The sequence below is a fragment of the Canis aureus genome, chromosome 1 (genome assembly GCF_053574225.1).
Source record: "Canis aureus isolate CA01 chromosome 1, VMU_Caureus_v.1.0, whole genome shotgun sequence".
Classification (NCBI taxonomy): Eukaryota; Metazoa; Chordata; class Mammalia; order Carnivora; family Canidae; genus Canis; species Canis aureus.
Window position 1 is genome coordinate 21,658,935 of NC_135611.1, and position 20,242 is coordinate 21,679,176.

General features: G+C 36.6%; 1 protein-coding gene across 1 annotated transcript in view; it reads left to right on the forward strand.

The window, feature by feature from the left end:
• The window catches only part of MBD2 (methyl-CpG binding domain protein 2), a 63,067-nt gene that overhangs the window by 15,037 nt on the left and 27,788 nt on the right, over nt 1–20,242 (forward strand). Inside the window, exons 2-3 of the mRNA XM_077892623.1 lie at nt 512–671; nt 17,581–17,718. Coding sequence (XP_077748749.1) covers nt 512–671; nt 17,581–17,718 — 298 coding nt within the window. The remainder of the gene's footprint in view (nt 1–511; nt 672–17,580; nt 17,719–20,242) is intronic.

A 20,242-nucleotide genomic window follows, 5' to 3' on the forward strand; every position in this document is an offset into this window, starting at 1 on the left:
GCCTATTGTGCTGTGCATGCAGTTCTTATGGGGTTTCTGTCCCAGGCTGCTGAGTGAGTGACAGGGCGGGGAAGGGGGGGATAATCTGCAGTAACATCTGTTATGTACTCCAGTGGGGTACCTAGTGGAATGTAATAATTCAGTGACACATTATCTCTTTTTACAGGGAAGTTATGACATTCCTTTAAAACTTTACCGTATCTTTTGGGGCACCTGGGTGGCTTAGTGGTTGAGTGTCTGCCTTTGCCTTGGGTCGTGACCCCTGGGTCCCCGCTCATTAGACTCCCTGCAGGGAGCCTGCTTCTCCCTCTGCATCTGTCTGTCATGAATAAATAAATAAAACCTTTAAAAAAAAAAAAAAAAAAAAACTTTACCATACCTTTCAAAAAAAAAAAAAAAGTAAAAATGTGGTGTAACAATTGGGATAGAAAGAAATGTGAAGAAAGGTTTATGTAGAGATCTAGAGGAAACATTGTTATCTTTTGTACAATGAATGTTCTCTTTCTTCTAGTCCAAGTGGTAAGAAGTTCAGAAGCAAACCTCAGTTGGCAAGGTACCTGGGAAATACTGTTGACCTCAGCAGTTTTGACTTCAGAACTGGAAAGATGATGCCTAGTAAATTACAGAAGAACAAACAGAGACTGCGGAATGATCCTCTCAATCAAAATAAGGTTGGTGAATTTACTTAGAGCATATGGATGCTATTTCAGAAGCTCTCCACAAAGCATTTTACATTGTAATTATGTCACTAGAATTTTGGCTGGCTGAATGTCCCAGTCTCTTCTCCTCCCCCCCTCCCCCCCCAAAGCATTTGGATTTAAAAATCTGATTAATTTTCTGGTAGTTGGCAGTACTTTGCATAAGTAAATTGTGCACAGTTGAAAATAGTATTTCAGGATCTGTCTAGGCCAACACCACATTTTTGGCCCACTGGGACTGTTTACAAAAGATTTCTGTGTGATGTTACTTGTCTCATTTTTTTTTTTTTTTCTTAAAATAGCTCCCGTTGCCCAAAAAGAGGCAAAATTTTAATGTGGCAAATATCCTTACCACATAGTTTATGCTTGCCTATCAATTTTCAGGATTAGGATTTGAGAAAGGGCAGTTTTTATTATTTTTGATGATGAGGATATGACTTAGCAATAATGTTCTAATAACTGTGATTGGAGATTTTTCTATCATTCCTTTAATTGAGCTACTTAGTTAATGGTTTATTGTATAGGAATTTAAACAAGTAGCATTTGAATTATTATGCTAATTTAATTGTATTAGAGCACCCAATATCTTTACTAAGAAAGCTTCTCCCACATCCATGAGGGCAACTAATCTCATATAACCATTTTGCCACAATTTTTCTTCCTCTAAATTTCAGAGATATATGTGTATTGCCACCCCTGTCATTTCACACTGACTGTGAAAATAGTGGAGGGAAAAGTAAGGGCTTTCCTTTCCAGGGCATATATAACCTTGATACAACCTTGCATGCCACTTGGGAGTACTGTGTTCATTTTAGGAACCCAGAGGCAGTGTGTAGGATGGGATGGGCTTTGGAACCAGGCAGGCATGATTTGATATACTGGCTCTACCACTTACTGGCTCAGGCAGTCATGGGTAACTCTTTTAGCCTCGATGGTCTCAGATCTCTCATTTGTAAAACTAAGGTAATGAACTCTTTCCCTTTGCATTATTGCAAGGAGTAAATAGGAATTTATATGAAAACATCTAATAAAGTATTTGACCCATGTGAGTTCCTTTCCTTTCCCCCCTGTACCTTCCTAAGCACCAGGCTTCCTTGGTGAACAGTGTTGCTTGGTGGCCACTGTACATGGACATTTTTTGACCCAAGATCTCTTCCTCTGTATCTTTTTACTTTTCCTGAAGGATATGGGTCTCTGCTTCGTATCTCTCTTTATTCAGAATTCAGCTTAATGGTTTAATCATTTAATTTCCAAAAATTTGTATGGGGGTCAGAGTACATTGTTTTTTCATCTGTTGCATTGGTTACCATGCATCGATTTGTCACAGGGACAGTGTCAAATAGCTTGTTTATAGGCAGAATGGGAAGAGAAGGCTGAAATTGCTTTCTCTGTTGCTTAACAGTGGGGTTACTTTAGGTCGATAGCTATGAAGGTGTTAAGGGTAAAAGATAGTGGTGCTAGAAGGGAGCTCAGATACTGAAAGTGAGGACTTGTAGTGTGTATAGCTCTGTGATTGAGTTTAAGAAAACCTTTATTCTGGGTTCATTTTGCTTAAATATACAGAAGAAAATTAAGATTTAGTTTTCTAAAAGTGCCTTTTAAAAAACTAACCACAACGCTGGGTACCTATCCAAAAGGCTCAAATATTTATGAAATGAATGGAATGCTTTCAAAACTGCCTTATTGTTGTCAGTGTCAGAGTTAAACTACACTAAGTATAATATGAAGATATATTCCTGATAGTTATGATTCACTAAAAACCAAAAACTAATTCGTCTCTTTAGTTCGTGTGCACCTTTATGCTCTAGCTGCGCTGGACCGCCCGTCGTCCTGCACCATGGCATGTGCTTTCAAGATTCTGCTTGCTCATGTGCTGTTTCCTCTGCTTGGAATGCGCTTCCCCCCTTCCCCTCCACCTGGTGAGCTCCTCATCCAAGGCCCAGCTCCATTGTCTCCACCTCTGGGAAGCCTGCCCCTGCGTTCTCCAGGCAGAACCAGTCCCTCCTTCCATAATGCCTCCCTAGTGCTTTGCCCTTGTACCTGTTACTGTTTGTCTGCTGCAACTAGACTGTGAGCTCCACGAGGGCAAGGACTGTGTCTGTTTTGTTTTGTTTTGTTTTGTTTTTTTCTGTATAGGTAGTGTAAAAACTAGCACACGGTAGGTACTTAGTAAATGTTTGCTTCATATTTATTTGCGTTAATATCCACCTCATTCCAGAATTTTATAGTGGCCATAAATATTTATTGAATAAATTAATATTCCACACGTTATTTTGAAAGTGCCTTTCATTGTCATTGTTTTCTGAAGTTTATCTGAATTTTTTTGGGGGGGAGGGGCCCTAGTCTTATATTTGCAGTTGATTTTATTTTAATGAACCAATCACAAAAATGGAATTTTGCAGGTTTAAAAATAAGCTCTCTTGGAGTAATGTCAACATTTAATATCTCTATAAAGCAGAACGTGTATTCGTGGCTAATTATGTATTCTATCTTTTTAAAAAATGTAGTATGGGGAACACTCCATTAGTAAAAGGAATGTTAGCTAGTTTTGCTGTATAGTTATAAACTTGGCTGAAGTGCATTATTGATTGTGTTGTTTTTGAGGTTTTTAAAAACCCTTGAAGGAATTTGAAATGTAATTAACAAAAATAAACTTTGAAACAGGTTAAATTGTAGTTTATAATGACTGATTATAATGAGACCTTAATACATGTTCTATATCAAAAGTGAGTTTACTGGGTATGTAATATTTCAGGTATGGTTGAGAAAATATCTTTTGAAGATCTTTGCAAAGTGGTAATTATTTTAGAATGAGCAGATACAGTGGAGTGGGCCTTGTCTTTTGATTAATATTTGCTGTTTACAGTACCTATTCCTGCTTGTCTCAGTCTTAACCTTACCCTGAAAATCTGATCCATTCTTGATTATATTGTACCTTACTGATTTGCTACTACCATAATTATTTCTAGTTGCTACCTCCATCTTTCTAACTGATAAAGTATTTTCAAGTAGGTTACTGAAGATATTCCATTAGGTTAATGGAAAAAGACTAGACAAAGATTTGGAAGTCATCAAGTTTGAAGTAATGAGCAACTTTCTTAAAGCTTACTCAAAGGGAGAAGTTATTAGTTACATAGTGATAGAAATGTTTTAGCCAGCAGCTACCTGTGGCTGGCTGGTGAGTAATTGGAATGTGGCTAGTGAGACTGAATCACTTGATTTTTAATTTTATTTAATTAAAGTTTAAATAGCCCCATATTTCTAGTGGCTACCGTATTGGGCAGCATTGAGAGCTATGCCTCTCAATATGTAAATAAGACAAAACCTTTGCTTTGAGAGCTAAATTTTTTTTTTTTTTTTAATTGATGGATTCATGAGAGGCACAAAGAGAGAGGCAGAGACACAGGCAGAGGGAGAAGCAGGCTCCCTCCGGGGAGCCTGATGTGGGACTCGATCCCGGGACCTACGGATCATGATCTGAAGCAAAGGCAGACGCTCAACCACTGAGCCACCCCGGTGCCCCGAGAGCTAAATATTTAGGCATTCATGCAGGCTTTGATCTTTTAAAGAGGGGAGATGTTCCAAGGTTTCAAAGATAAGATCCTCAACATTTTAAAAATGAAGCTAATTTCTTAAAAAGGTAAGTTTCTTTAAAAAATGTAATTGGAAAGACTAGGATTGGATAAAAAAGAGTATAGTGATTCTGAGTTCAAACTATGTTTTAGGAACTCTGCTAGTTTGTTTTTGTTGCCAGCAATTCCTATTGTTTCAGTGTTTCAGATCTGCAAACATTAACCTGAATTCCTTGTCCTAGTCCTTAACAATGCTAAACATAAATTAAAGCTACAAAACTCATAATATCTAAGTTCCCTAATATTAATGTAATGTATATATTTTATAAAATGCTCACAATAGGAATATGGCATGGGATAAGTTACTTTTTAGGTTGGCTTGTCAGTGCTACTAATACCTTGGAAAGACTAAGTTCTTTCATCACATTTCTCTATTCACACAGATTGGATACATTTGGAGATAAAGAGCATTCTATTGTCTTGAATCAATTGTAAAAGTCTGCCATTATTCATTTCTCATGAATTACTTTGGTTTATGGTATGGTATGCTATTGTGATTTTATAAACACAGCCTTGGATTCTATGTGTCTGTGACCTAGGTATGTAACCAAATGATCTAAAATGTGATCATTTTAATTATCCTCAACAAAGTGATAAAAATTCCTGTAGAGAGCTAGTATGTCTTGGGGGCAATTTCTGCAGTTTGAGAACTTAAGTGAATAGGTGGTGGTGGTTTTGGTGGTAGGAATCAGGTTGGCTATTAGATATAGAATGGGTGCAGTATGAAGAATGGATTTGGGAGAAGATGAAACTAGAATTAGGGATAGTGGTTGGGCTGCTGTAGTCTAGAAAAGCAGTGATGGCAACTAATGCTATAGCAGGAGTTATGGAAAGGTGTGAGATTCAACTGAGAAATTAGTAGATAAGTGCTGATGATTTTAGAGAGGCAGAAGTGTTCATGGCTCCTGCAGTTCTGGCTTGAGTCACTTGAGGTGAAGGTCAATAAAGGCTAGGGAAGGAAGAACAAGTTTGGGGATGAAGTGAAGAAGACCGAGTTAAAATAGTTTTGTTTCTTGGAGTTCTGAAAGGATCTCTTGCTCCCCCAGGAACTCCCAGGTCATGCTTTGAGAAGTCCTTTCATTGTGGTTTGTCATAACTGTTAGGATTGCCTAACAAAGGGGCAAATAGGAGAAAAGTATCTTGTCACATTGTTGGTAGTGAATGAATGAAGTAAATTAGTCTTGTGGGGAGTAAGAAGGAACTTCTTCTAGAAAGGTAATAGGAGAATCAAGAAAATGTGGTGTACTAAAAACCTAAGAAAGAAAACCTTTGGTAAGTGACATGGCAAGATCAAGGAGGCTAAAGACTTTGTAGTATCTATTGGATTTCCAAATTAGAAGGCTCTGGTGACCTTTCATAACCAATTTTGAGGAACCAGAAGTCTTATTTAGAATGCTGAAAAGTTTCTGGGAAATGAGAAATTAGAAGCAAAATGTAGCCTGCTTGTTTAAAAGTTTTAAAATTTTGATTTGTTACTATTTGATTAGGTAATTTGTACACAGGGTCAAAGTATATTCAATAAAAAAGCCTCCCTCCCTCTCCAGCCTCTCTGTTAAGGTCCTCTTCCCGAGAGGAAATTATTGTTAATCTTTTTTTTTTTTCTATGTCCTTCCAAAGTTTCTGTGCATTTACAACATGTACATATATGTGCATTTTTACCTCTCTCCCCATAAAAATGGTTAGACTAGTCTTACAGAGCTTAAATGAGAGAGGGAGGAGAAAGGACAGTATTTAGAAGAGAATGCATTACTAAACAACATTATCATTATTATTTTTTCCTTTAATGGATGAAAGAGGCCAATAGAGAACCAATAGAGAAGTCAGCCCGGTGTCCAGCCTGAGAGTACATTCTTCAGAAGGCCTCCAGGAACCTTTGAACTGAGTGCAGTAGTTTCTGTTATGCTTTTTTTCTGAGGAGAGAGTCTATTATCCTTTTTTTTTTAAATTTTTATTTATGATAGAGAGAGAGAGAGAGAGAGGCAGAGACACAGGCAGAGGGAGAAGCAGGCTCCATGCAGGGAGCCCGACGTGGGATTCGATCCCGGGTCTCCAGGATCGCACCCTGGGCCAAAGGCAGGCGCTAAACCGCTGCGCCACCCAGAGATCCCGAGAGTCTATTATCTTTATCAAATTCTCAAAGGAAAATGTAGCTGAGAAAGCTAATAACCACAGTTTAGAAGCAGGAGAGGAAGCAAGGCCTTGGCAAGATATGAGGGATCCACTTACTTGCTGTAGCTCAAATTAGGCCTTTGTTGAACAAATTAGGGATTTTTCAGTTATTGAAGATAGTATCTTAGTGGGCTGACTTATTTCTGTCCTTGGGAGCTTGTACTAACCAGTACTAATGAACTCTGTGGTAGGATCAATTCTGATTACAAGCTCCTGATAGCGCACACTATGTGCTCTATCCAAACTGCCCTTTGGATTCTTCCTAGACTCTTTCCACACTGAAAATAGTGATCTCATTCCTTCTACCAACGTTCTTGGCTTATAGAGAAAGTAAGATATTTTCCAAGGGTGCTTGCTGGTGTCCTCTTTATCAGTGTATTAAGTACTTGTTGAATGGAGTGTCTTCTTGTATCTCTCTAGTGGATATAATTAGGGTGGAGAGGGAGAGTGAGCAGATCACAGGTGATAAACTAGTATTTCTAGGCCTTGGAGTCCTTATAAGGGATTGTTGGCATCTCCCTTAAGTGTGGGCCACTGTTGAGTCTACTTTCTGTTAATTTGAAATGAAACGGACAAAAGTGGAAGTGAGCAGCAAGTACCTATAGTGGTGTGCTAATAAATGGTGATGGTCTGGACGTGTGGTGGAGAGAGGTGGGCAGTTTCTTGATCTGTTTTGAATGTAGAATTTACATGATTTGCTATTGATTGGGTGGGGGAAGATGACAGAAAAGAGAAGACTTAAATGTGAGACCTTAGTTTTTATTTTATTTTTTTAAATTAAAAAAAAAATATTCATGAGAGACAGAGAGGCAGAAAGAGACATAGGCAGAGGCATGGAGAGCCTGATGTGGGATTCAATCCTAAGACCCTGGGATCATGCCCTAAGCTGAAAGGCAGATGCTCAACCACTTGAGCCACCCAGGTGTCCCAAGACCTTAGTTTTTAGATGAGTGGGTAGATGGGGTTACCGTTCACTGAGGTCAACCTTAGGAGAGTTTATATGTATGGATAAAATAAGTTTTGAATAAGCAAGAGGTTGAATTGCTTATTAAACATCCAAATGGATATGTATTGTATGCAGTTAGTGTGCTAATTGAGAGATCTCAACTGGAAAGTCATCACATAGGTAGTAGTCTAAGTAATGGGACCGAAGGAGATTACCCAGGCAATAGGATCCAGAACCAAGCTCTGAAAATATTCAATAATTAGAACTAGGTTAGAGTAGAAAGAATCAGCAAAGTGGATTGATAAGGAACAGCCAGTAAGGTGGGAAAGACAAGGGAGAGGAGACTGCTTCAAAAAGAAGACTGGTTAGTTGTATTGATGCCGCTGAAGGGTTGAGTGGAGGACGACTGAGAAACTTCCATGAATTTGGCAACACGAAACTAATTAATAACCTTGGTTTACATTGGTAACAGAAGCCAGATTGGATGGGGTTGAAAGTGAGTGAGAGATAAAATTAGCGTGGACAAGTCATTCAATAAATTTTTTTTGGATAGAGAAGAGAATCACTGCATGGTCGGTGAAAGAGATGCTGATTTAGACAGTCTCCCAAGTTAGACGACTTTGAAAATTTTAAGAAGAATGGGGTCTGTAGCTCAAATGAAGAAACCACAGAGGTCAAGAAAGTTAAGCACATTTGCATTATAATGCAAAGTTAAGCACATTATACATTATAATGATGGACATAGAACCTGTACTGGATAGGGAGGAATGTGAAAGGGGTTAAGGCAGAGTGAGAAAATAGGACAATGAATAGGAGATATCAGCTGGGGTGAAAGAAGTGCAGAGGGTAGTTCTGAGAAAGTGAGCTGCAAGGATAGGAAGTAGGAATTGGAGAGCTGGATGCTTGATTGAGATACTGGAGATGACGTAGTTACTAGTGTTGACAAGCCTGTGGCTATAATATTAGGTGAGTGAAGGTGGGCAGACGATTAGGTGAAAGGACTCAGGATGTTGGGTGAGTTATCCATATGAACATTGAGGTCTCCCAGAATGAGGACAGGAGTTGGGATGGAAAGGAAGACTAAGGGAAACTAAAGTCTAGTGAATGAAGGAGGAAGGGAGGAGAGGAAAACATGAGTACAGCCAGACATGAGTTTCAAAGAACTGGTGTTTTTGAAGGATCAAAAATGGAGAAATTATTTGAGAAAAATGGGAGAAAGGAGAAAACTACCATCTCTTGGCTTTTAGATATGTAGTTGAGAGTGATAAGGAGAAAGGGGAAGTGGAAGGGAGGGATGGAAAGAGAAAAGAGAAAAAGCTTCATTTGAGAGAACCTTTTGAGGGGAGATAGTATCTTCAAGGGATGGCCAAGTCACTAAGTGCCGGAGCTACAGAGAATATATAGAGAAAATATTGAGGATGTAGGAAAGTTTGGTCAGTCATCAGGAGTTATAGTGTAAGGATTGGGGATGGGATGGGTCAAAAAAGTTTGAAAGCCACTGAACAATGGGGTAGATGAGTGGATGTAAAGAATATTACGGGGATGAGTGATGGGTGATAATGTAGGATTGGAGGAACTTAACTATTTGGTTACTACTGAGATAGGAATGTGATGTGCAGTGGTATTAATTTTGATAATAGTTAGAACAGAGTACACAGTTAAAATATTTGGTCCTGGCTGTGGGCTGTCTTTGTGACTCAGAGGAAGACCCTGGTCAGATACCTAGAAGTATTCGTTGAATAGTAATAAATGGAGTAAGTCTTGGGACTGCTTCTCTTATGTTGATAATCTCAAGACAGATAATAAAGATGGCTCTATTCTTTACCTAATAGTTTCGAGATGGATATTGTAGACTGCATTGAATTCTACTTTCCATCTATGTAGCACCTGTAAGTTTAAAGCAGAAAATGAGACTTTTGAAGGGTAGGGTCTGCATAACAAGATTTTATGTGTAGTAGACATTTTATGCATCCATTTATCCCACAGAAATTTTTTAGCATATTCTATGCTCAGGTGTTATTGCAGACCCTGGGAATGTAGTAAAGGAAGTTTCGGTGCTTATGGAACTTTAATTCTAGTGGCATGACAAACTAATACACAGTATAAATATTAAATGTGGTACAGTGAATTAAGTAAGGGTGATTGAGACTGATTGGGTGGCTGTTTAGGTTGAGCAATCAGTCTCTCCAAGAGGGTGATTTTTTTGGCTGACATATGAATGACAGAGTGAGCTATACAAAAACCACAGGGAAAAAGCACACCACGTAAAGGGAATAGCTAGCCAGTGCAAGATCACTATGGCAGGATACATTTTGCCTGTAAGGGCAGTGAAGGCCACAGTGGCTGGAGTTTAGTGAGTGGGAGAGGGGTCTAGGTGAGGACAAGGCTGTAGACAAACCTAATCACAAGGCTTATCAAGCCAGAACAAGGAGTGGTATGGGATGCTGTTTTCAGACTCCGTGTAAGGAGCAATAGGATCGCTTTGGCTGCTGTGCGGAGAATATCTTGTAGAGGTGCAGAAGTGGAAGTTGGGTGCCAGTTTCGGAGGCTGTTGTATTTATCGAGGCAGGAATGATGGTGATGTGCTTGTTTAATGAATCAATAAAGGAAGAAAGGATAAAAGCAAAGGACTCTCGTCTCAGAACCCTTTAGTATTTTGCCCAGAGTACTAATTTTTTCATATGCAGAAACATACTTGATAAAGCTAACAAGTGAGGAAAAGTTATTAGCTAACAACACCATTCTACTCTTTTGGCTAATTTGACAGCAGATACAGTTGATCCTTCAACACAGGTTTGAAATGCTCAGGTCTACTTATATGCAGATTTCTTTTGATAAATACAGTGCAATACTGTAAATGTATTTTCTTATGATTTTTTAACATTTTCTTTTTTCTAGCTTATTTATTTGTAAGAATACAGTATATAGTACATACAAACTAAAAATATGTATTAATCAGCTGTTTATGTTAACTGTCAGGCCTCCAGTCACAGTAGGCTATTAGTTAAGTTTTTGGGGAATCAAAATTATATGTGGATTTTTGACTGTGAGGCATTTAGGTGCCCCTAACTCCTGCACCATTGTTCAGGGATCATCTGTATTTAGATATTGATTGGACAAAGATCGCTAAGGGGGAGCAAAAAGTAAACAGAAAAACTTTACATGTTGGCAAAAAGGCTTGCTGATGAGAATAATCTGTTCAGTATGATACTAGGTTTATCATTAGAAGTTAGTGCTTTAAATTTATCCAAGTATGAAAGATAGGCCCTTTTGAGAGGGTTGGGATTGGCTTTCATGCTAATAAGATAGATTTGGAGACAAAGTTGCCTATGCTATGGCTTTGGCAAGACTTATTTTGGATGCCTAGGTTTTTGTTGACAATCGAGGCCTATTTCACTATTATATAGGGTCCTGAAGAGTTCCCTGACATTGTAGACTGTAGGTCAGCAAAAGAAACCTACAGAAAATAATGTGTGACTATTTCCACAACTCTCCCAAGGATGTGTACACAGCTAGTGCTAACCAGATGTAAAGGGAGATAATGAGTTCCACATAGTAGCTGTCTTAATTCGAGTAGAGCTGTTCTTAAGTACTGGGTTGAAACTCCCATTCCCATGTTTTGCCATAAGTCCTTTAATGACCCTCTACTCACTAAAGCTGCAAGAAGTTATTTTTGAAGTAGAACTTTTCAAAACTTGTGTTCAATGATGAATTTTAATCCTCCATCTCTTCCTTCATTTAACTACAAGTCTTTTTTAATGAGCTCAATGTGTAGTACACCTGTTTTTTTTTTTTTTTTTTTTTTTTTTTTGTCTTTTTTGTCTTTTTTTTAAATATCCCATTGATCTTAAAGAAAAAAATCTTGTTTCTCACTTAGGATATTCCACTAAGTGGATTTTCAGTACAAAATAAAAAATCTCAGATATTTTTCTTTACTTTTGTGGAAGCCTATGGAGTTTGCACAACTTTGTGAATATACTAAAAAACATTGAGTTTTGCACTTAAAAATGGTGAATTTTATGGTGTGTGAATTTTACCTCAATTTTTTAAACATCTGAAAGATTGTCAAGCACTTTTTACATTGTTGGTTTTTGATTTTGTGAAAAAGCTTTAACTATAGGCTACTGTACATATTCTAGAGCAAACCTGAAATTATTTTTTGACGATAATATTGGTTTGCTGTAAAGATGCCATTCAGTCTCCCCTCTCTGTGAACCAGGGGATGGCTTTCCTCCTGGAAAAACTTAATAGGTTTAAGTTCCTAAATTTCAATAGCATGCTCAAAAACATGTTAATGCTCATGATAGAAATAGCTATTTATTCAGAATTTACATGCTAACATGACTATAAAATACACACCTGTTATGTTAATTGTTGTCTTTCTTCTACCCCCAGAATGTAAGCTCTGAGGCAAGGACTTTTGTGTTTTGATGATGACCGTATCCCCAGCATGTGCCTGGCACACAGTAGGCAAATTTGTTCAGGATTTGTTCAGTGATCAATAGCTGCATTAGGCAGAAACATCACACATGCATTATCTTGTTTGATCTCTGTAAGAATCTTATGAGTGGTTATTGTTATCCTCATTTACAGATGAGGAAAGTGACCTTAGAAAAATAAAGTCCTCGCTTCTCAGATTGGGGCATGAATATCTCTTGTGGGGGTATGTACTATATGGGAAGCCAAAGAATTAAAATGATACTTGAAAGTATCCGTTTTATTTGAGCATTTGGGTAGGTAGGGCAACATTTTTACACTAAAACAAACGGCTAATTTTTAAAATAAACTGCAAAATTTGCAGGAATTTTAAAAATAAAAATGGCTCCTTTTGACTCTTGTCATAGAATATGTACAATTCCGAACTGTTACTCAGCTTTATTTCAAAGCCAGGCTGGGAAAAGTGACACTTAGGATAAAAAATTAAATTCCTGCTGTTTATAACCTTACATAGTATACAATAAGGATGATTTTAAAGGAGTATTACTGTATCCTTAACTTTCATATATACTCTTTCTTGCAGTTGATGTGAGCATGCACCTGAGATGGAGGTACAGGTTCTTTTTCCCTCAGTTCCCGTTTTACAGAAGAGCACGCTTTTTGTCTGCCTTATTACCGTTGTGCAAAATGTTTGAGATCTAGTAAAGGAATAATTTGAAACACTGGTATTGATGCTAAGAAAATTAATTACTTGATAATAGTCAAGTCTTTCTGCCAATATAATTATCTAAAATTTATAGAGAACTTAATGTAGATGTTAATTATTAAAAAATTTTGGTGGTTCACTATGTAAATTTTGACATATAACTCAAAAGAAATTGAAAGACTGACAATAAAACTCATTCTATTTACTCATTTATGTGAACAAGATTTCTTGGTGTTCCATCTATAAAAAATGAAGAATAGGAACAGAATTGGTACTAAATCTTGACCCATTCTAGCAGCTAATGATACTCATCCAAGCCCATGAAGTTAATTTTGAATTAAAAATTCTCTTCTTTAATATGTCTAATTTTTATTTCATTTATTAATATGTAATTTACTATTTGAGGGCAGTTACATACTACTGATGTAGTAAACCAGAAATTTATTTTTTTTAAAAATCATTGTGGTCACAAAAGGTTTAAAAAAAATAATGTCATGATCTATAAATGATCAATTAAAGGTTTTCAAGTTTAAAAATAGGAAATAACTTTGGGAATGGAAGTATTCAAAGAGAAAGTGAAATAAAATATAACAGTTGAAGATTTTGTTCATGTGTAAGTGGGTATATTGATGGTGGGTATATTTAGGTTCTGTTCGATACATCTCTGGTATGTTTATTATCAAAGTGTCAGTATTTAAACTTGTAGTAAGTGCATTTTTTGCAATTAAAGTTTGATGTCAGCTTTGAAATGTAGGTGAGGTATACATATTTTCAAAAGTTTTTTAGCTGCTAAGAGTGCAGAAATGTTTGAAAATCACTCGTTTATGACATACGCTCTTTGTCTACCTCTATAATTATCCTCATTTCTTGCCTTAGTCAACTTAGGTCAACTGAAAGGTACATGATAATTAGACCACACTGGTGTTTAGTCCCTTTATGAATCACCTTCTCTAAGTTTCCTTTATATGTTCTTGGCTTTTAAAGAAGGTCACTGAAAACGAAAAAGCATTTGAAATTTGCTTAATATTTGTTGTATGTCAGTGTCTTTAATTTTTTTCTAGATTTAATAGCAGGACACTTTGTTTTCCTTATTAATTGGTATGCTGCTTCTTCTCTGACCTGATACCTACATGATTTAATGCTTCTCTTTTCACCCAGGCTTCTAGAAATTTCAACTCCATTTTTGATGCTCAGCTCTAGTATTGATCACTATTAATCTTTTCAAAAGGAAATATGTTTTCTCCCTGTCACTGATTCTCTGTTTTAAAAATTGATTTTTTTTATTGCATATTCATTCTGAGTATACATAGATCCACCTCAGATATTTATTGGAAAGAGATGAAGTAAATGCCTTTTTTTTTTAATTTAAAGATTTATTTTTGTATTCCTCCCAGCACCTAATGGGGTAGAAGAGTCTCAGAAATTGAGTTGAGTACTTCCAGCCTAATATACCCATTATTATAAAATACATTAAATTTTGATTTGAGGGATAGCCTGTATACTGAGAAGATTTATCAAGGTTGGAAACTTTTTCTTTCTAATATTAGAATGTGTGTGTTTGCCATTTTAATTATGTGATATAAGAAACTTCTGCTTTACTTTTTCTTACACTGAAAGGGAAGATTACAACTATAGGAATAGTTTTAATCTTGCCCATTAAAAAAGTGTTTGCTTTATGACTTCTAAGTTTATGGAGGATTGATAGTTATTTACAAGGACTCAGACACAACTGGGCACAACTTTGGCACTCCTCAGGTGAGAGTGCTAATACAATTTAGTGTTTTTGTGACAGTTTCTGAGAGAACCAGTTAGGCCAGTTTTTCAGATTACATGCCACTGTTTTGGAATACAAAATTAATTAGTAAACAAATTCTCTCTTCAGAGCTTTCAAGTTAGTTAAAAGGAGAAAACAAGGAAAGTCAAGATAATCTCTTACTCCATTCCACCGAGGAATGCACTGTCTCAGACAGTGGGAATTGTGTATTTTGAATATTTTAAGCCAGCTTTTTCTTCTAATTTTTACTTATCGCACCAAAAACATAAGTTAATTAAAAAAAGGCAATCTTACTTTTATAGCACCAATAGTTTTATATGTTTCATGCTTCCTTCCAGTCTTTGTAGATTCAGGATTCATTTAGAATAGTCCCCACTGTCTCTAGTCATCCTTTGTAACAATGAAAATCTTAGAGACTTATAGAAACAGTGGCAGTGTCCACTGATGCCATCTTATTAATACCAGCAGAGTATATTGTTCTTTATTAAGAATGAAAACATTTAAAAACCAAAGAAAGTATGATTTAGTGATAATACTAATCATAGCTAGTGACAGGAAAAGTTCTCGGTAAGCTTCTTTAGGATTGAATATTAAACATTTTATAATTTGAATGGCTTCACTTAGGGCCTCAGAATGGTCTAGATGTCATAAATCAGAGGTGTCCAAGCCTTCTGTGCATCACAGAATTATTAGGAGAGCTTTTTTTTTTCTTTTTCTTTTTTTAAGATTTACGTACTCATTTGAGAGAGAGCACACATGCATATGCGAGTTGGGGGAAGGGCAAAGGGAGAGAGAAGCAGAGAAGCAGACAGACTCCTTGCTGAGCGCAGAACCCTTTGTCGGCCCATTCTCAGGACCCTGAGATCATGACCTCGGCAGAAATCCAGTCAGATGCTTAGCCAACTGAGCCACCCAGGTGCCCCATCCAAGAGAGCTTTTAAAAATACACATTCTTAAGTTTCACACCTTTAAAGTGGCATCCTAAGTGATTATTTTGTAGCCTGTTGGTCAAATTTGCTCACTTCTAAATCAAAATTTTTTGAAAATCTATAAAGATAAGGAAGCTAAATACCTGAGAAATATTGTTAGTCTCATTTAAGGCGAATATGTCCCTGGGTTCTTGGCTGACTCCGTTGGAAGAGCAGATGGTTCTTCATCTTGGGGTTGTGGGTTCAAGCCCCATGTTAGGTGTAGAGATTACTAAAAGCAAACAAACAAGATGAATCTATCTCCTAAAGGTGAGCACGTACATTCGGAGAAAAGTAAGTGAGATAGAGGAACGTCAAGCATGCCCAATACATACAGAAAAGAAGGGATGTGGGGAGGGGACACATAATGTGTCCAAGTAATACCATGATTGTGCTAGTTGTCAGTTTGATTTATTCTGTTGCTTACCTTTCTTGTATTGGTAACATTCTTTAAGCAGAGGTCATAAGCTCAACACCTCAGGCTTAGACGGGTAATGCAAACTGAGTTGTTGAGGAATTTTGCTAAAGGGGAACCCTTGTGAGCAGCTATTACTAATTAATTATGGCCTGTTGTGGCCAAATCAAGTCCAGTATTTCTAGATCTTTGAGTTTTTAAACTAGAATCTGGATTTTATGTGAAATCTCCAGATCTTGTAGATGTTCACTCATTTTAATACACTAAAAACTGAACAAATTACACCTATGGGTTAAACTTGGTTCTTCTGCAACCAGTTTGCAATCTTTGTTGTAGAGTAGTGGTTCTCCAGGTGGTCCCTGGATCAGTAGCATCAGCATCGTGTGCAACCTTAATAGAAATGCAAGTTCCCAGGCCTCACCTCATCTCTCCTGAATCAGAATCTCTAGGACTGAGGCCCAGGAATCATGTTTTAATAAATCCTCTGGGTGGTAGGGATGTGTGCTGAAGTTTGAGAACCATTCTTTTGGAGCCTGGAAGTTGATAGTACAATTTTTATCTGGGGATAGTTGTAAAGACAAAAGTTCATTGAATATCCTGTAGATTTATCAAGCGTATTTATCAAAAATACCAGATGTATATTGTTTCAGATACAGATGTCTGTTTATATATATATATTTTTGCCAGAATCAGAATATACAATGATTAAATCACATTTTGTTCTTTTTTTTTCTTCTCCTTCCTTGCCCCTCTGTTCCTCCATCGCAAATGAACTTAATAGTAACTCTGCCACATTTGGACTTTACTAGAATACATCTTAGATTTTCTTTACTGGTTGATTAAAAGATATGTTTGTTGCTAAATTGAGTTCTATTTGTTAGAACTTCCATTTCTAATTATCTTTTGATATGAGAGTGAAGTTTAACTTATATGGTTTTATGTAAACCTAGCCTCCTAATAGGTGACCAGGTTGTTCACATTTTAAAGGCCAAGTATACCATATTTTCCTCCATTCTCAACTGTTGAGATGATTGCTGTCCTGATGATTGTTCTGAAAATGCTCCTTTTTGTGTTACCTATAAGCACAATTTGTTCATTTAAAAGTCCTGAATATCTTGCTAATCAAATTAATCATGAATTACGTATAGATAATTTCCTTACATTTTAAAATACACAGCTTTTTATAAAAAAAAAATAAGGCTTTTTATGATAGGAAAACTTCATGTATGTCTTGTATAATGAAGTGCTAAAAGTGTCCTTTAGAGTATTTATAATACTGAGATTGAGAAGTTTGGTATAATATGATTTAAAGTAATGGATAATGGTATTTCTCTGGCTTATTTCACTTAGCATAATAATCTCTAGCTCCATCTATGTGATTTTGCTCATATGTGGAATTTAAGAAACAAAACGGAGGTGCCTGCCTGGCTCAGTGAGAGGAGCATGTGACTCTTGATCTCACAGTCGTGAGTTCGAGCCCCACATTGGGTGTAGAGATTATTTAAATAAGTAAACTTAAAAATCAAAGGGGAAAAAAGAGACAAACCAAGAAACAGACTCTTTAATTATAGAGAGAACTGATGGTCACCAGAGGGGAGGGGGTTTGGGCATGGGTTAAATAGATGATGGGGATGAAGCAGTGCACTAGTGATGAGCACTGGGTAATGTATGGAAGTGTTGAATCACTGTGTTGTACACCTGAAACTAATACTACACTGTATGTTAACTAACTGGAATTTAAATAAAAACTTAAAAGTAATGGATAATTAATAAAAAATTCACCAAATTATATTTATATGTAATATCTATTAATGAAAACATGCTTATATCCACAGGGTAAACCAGACTTGAATACAACATTGCCAATTAGACAAACCGCATCAATTTTCAAACAACCAGTAACCAAAGTCACAAATCATCCTAGTAATAAAGTGAAATCAGACCCACAACGAATGAATGAGCAGCCACGTCAGGTAAGGATCTAATTGGTTCTCCAATCCTATTTGTCAGTAAATTCTGGTATTTTTACCAGACATAGTTCAAGTAAACTGATTAAAATGGAAAATATTTGGAAAGAAAATTGTTTTATGTTCTAGGCTATTACATGAATGCTGGAGAATAATCTAATATTTAGGTAAAATGTTTTAAGAAAAAAGTTACTAAATGAATCTAAATATTATGGACTACATTTTTATGCTTTTGTGTGGTAATGTACATCAGATTTGCTTTTGCTAATCTTAGTTTTGTTTTTTTTTTTTAAGATTATCTTTCCAGGGGATAATATTTCCTAAGGGGATGAAGCATGCAGTTTGTGTTGCTTAGTTTAAAAATATTTTCTATTACATAGAAACTACTTTTTGTTCTTATTTCTTATTATATGAAAGCCGTCCCTCCCCTTTTGAAAAACAGAATTAAATAAACTTTGTCAATATGGTATATTGTCCTGTGACTTCCATTTTTGCAGAAATTGAGTTTATATTTCTCTTTCTTATTGCTTCAAGCTGTATTACACCAGAATCTGTTCTTAGAAAAAAGTATTATCTGAGAGGCCTCCCTGCTGCTTAATAATGTCACATAGCCCGGGGAGGGAGACTTGACAAAATGCTTACCTTTCCAAATAACCTTGCTTATTCACTCCCTAATTGTGGTCAAAAAGTTTAGGTACTTCGGAAATTTTTAGTAGCAATTGGGGTGAGGGAGTGGAGGGAGAAACATCTGTGCATATTTTTCTCTCCTTTCTCTGCCTCCTCCCACTTACAGAGTAGAAATGCTGATTTACCTACGACGGTTATCTTTTGCTCTCGTATTCCCCATTTAGATGCCTCACTCCACCTTTTCATTTGAATTTTGTTGTTCACTAGTCCCTCAAGTGTCTCATCTCCAGACTTCATAAAGGATTGGGCCAAAACTTTCAGACAGTTGCTCTAGAAGAAACTACATAAAGAAATTCAGTTCCCACATCCTCTGTAGTGTTTTTTCCTCTTCAGGTGAGCCAGGAAAACAGAAGATATTTGGAGCCACATTGGATCAGCATCTTGCTATAGATGTCTCAAGATTTGAAGTTCTAAACTTGCTTTACTGTTGGTCCCCAAGAGATTCAACAGGGGCCATGTAAGTGTATCACATCCAATATAAAAGATGCGTACCTGCATGTGCCTTTAGGCTCTTGTCACCACTTAGGTTTTCTCTGGGCCATTCAGCTTTCTGTACCAGGCTTTCCCCTTCTGTTTTACTACTGTACCCAGGGATAGTCACCAAACCGCTGGTGGTTTTAGTATATTCATTACAACAGGGAAGGAATTCTGCCATTCTGACCTCTGCCCGCCTTGGTAAAGCCATTCCCTGATTGTATTCTCTCTTAGATACTGTCTAAAGTCTTGAACATCTCGTCCTTTGGCTTTTTGGTGATTTTTAAATCATTTCCTTGTACAGATTTTTATCAGTTGAAATTTTCAAAGCATGTAATTGGGTAAGACAGTTTGCCTCAAAAAAGCCCAAAAGATAAAGAAAGTGGAATAACTACTAATAATAGTTCCATACTGGAAACTGGAGTTGTCTTATTGAGAATAGGTAGTAGATGGATTTTATCCTCATCTTTTCTTTGCCAAATCATTCTCAATATAGTCTATAAACGCACATATTTTACAGGCCAATTGAGTAGCAAATTATGGTGATTTAAACAGTAACTTAATTGTTTTCTGTACCTAAGTTCAGTTACGGATTTTAACAACTGTACTAACTGTATTTGCTGGGTATTTACCTGGCTCTAGAGAACACTGGTAACAGAGAGTTTTAAAGCTGAAGTAATCAGATCAGTTGTTCCTTATTCACTGATACATTGAGTCGTTTTACATTTTTCTTCTTTTATTAAAGTTTGTGGCATTGTTCTCAGATGAAAAGAGCATGTCAGAAAAGCTAAATCCCTCTCCTCCCCACCTGCACCAAATCTTATGTCATTTTAACCCAGATCTTTTGAGGATTTTATCTTCCTTTCAGCTTGCATAGACAGGAAGTGTTAAAATTATTTAGGAGGTCAGAGCTCCAAAAGTTTGAACTGTTTTCCCTTTATCCTCATGTCACCTGAGAGTTTTTGCTGTTTTTGATTATACCAAGGCATTAGTTGTCTTTCCCCTGTCTTTACCTTCAACATAAGAATTGAGGTAATATTTGGCTTCTGTCTCACTAATAGGATTTCAAAATAAAGGACAGGGCATTGGCCAACTATAGGAAAATAGCAGAGACAACTTTTATACTACTGTTAAAAAAAAACAATCTGTCATTCTGATTATTCCAGTATAGGTTCAGGTGTTTAAGTAAAGGAAAGATGCTGATTTAAATTATATTTTGACAGATGTGTGCTAATCAACTGTTGTTGTTGAGGAGATAGTTGACCAAAAAATAGACAAAAATAATTCTTCCAATTGTGCTTTTACACAGCCTCGTTGAACTAGATTGGCAGTATAAATTGGCAGATATTCCATTTGGAGAAGTTATTTT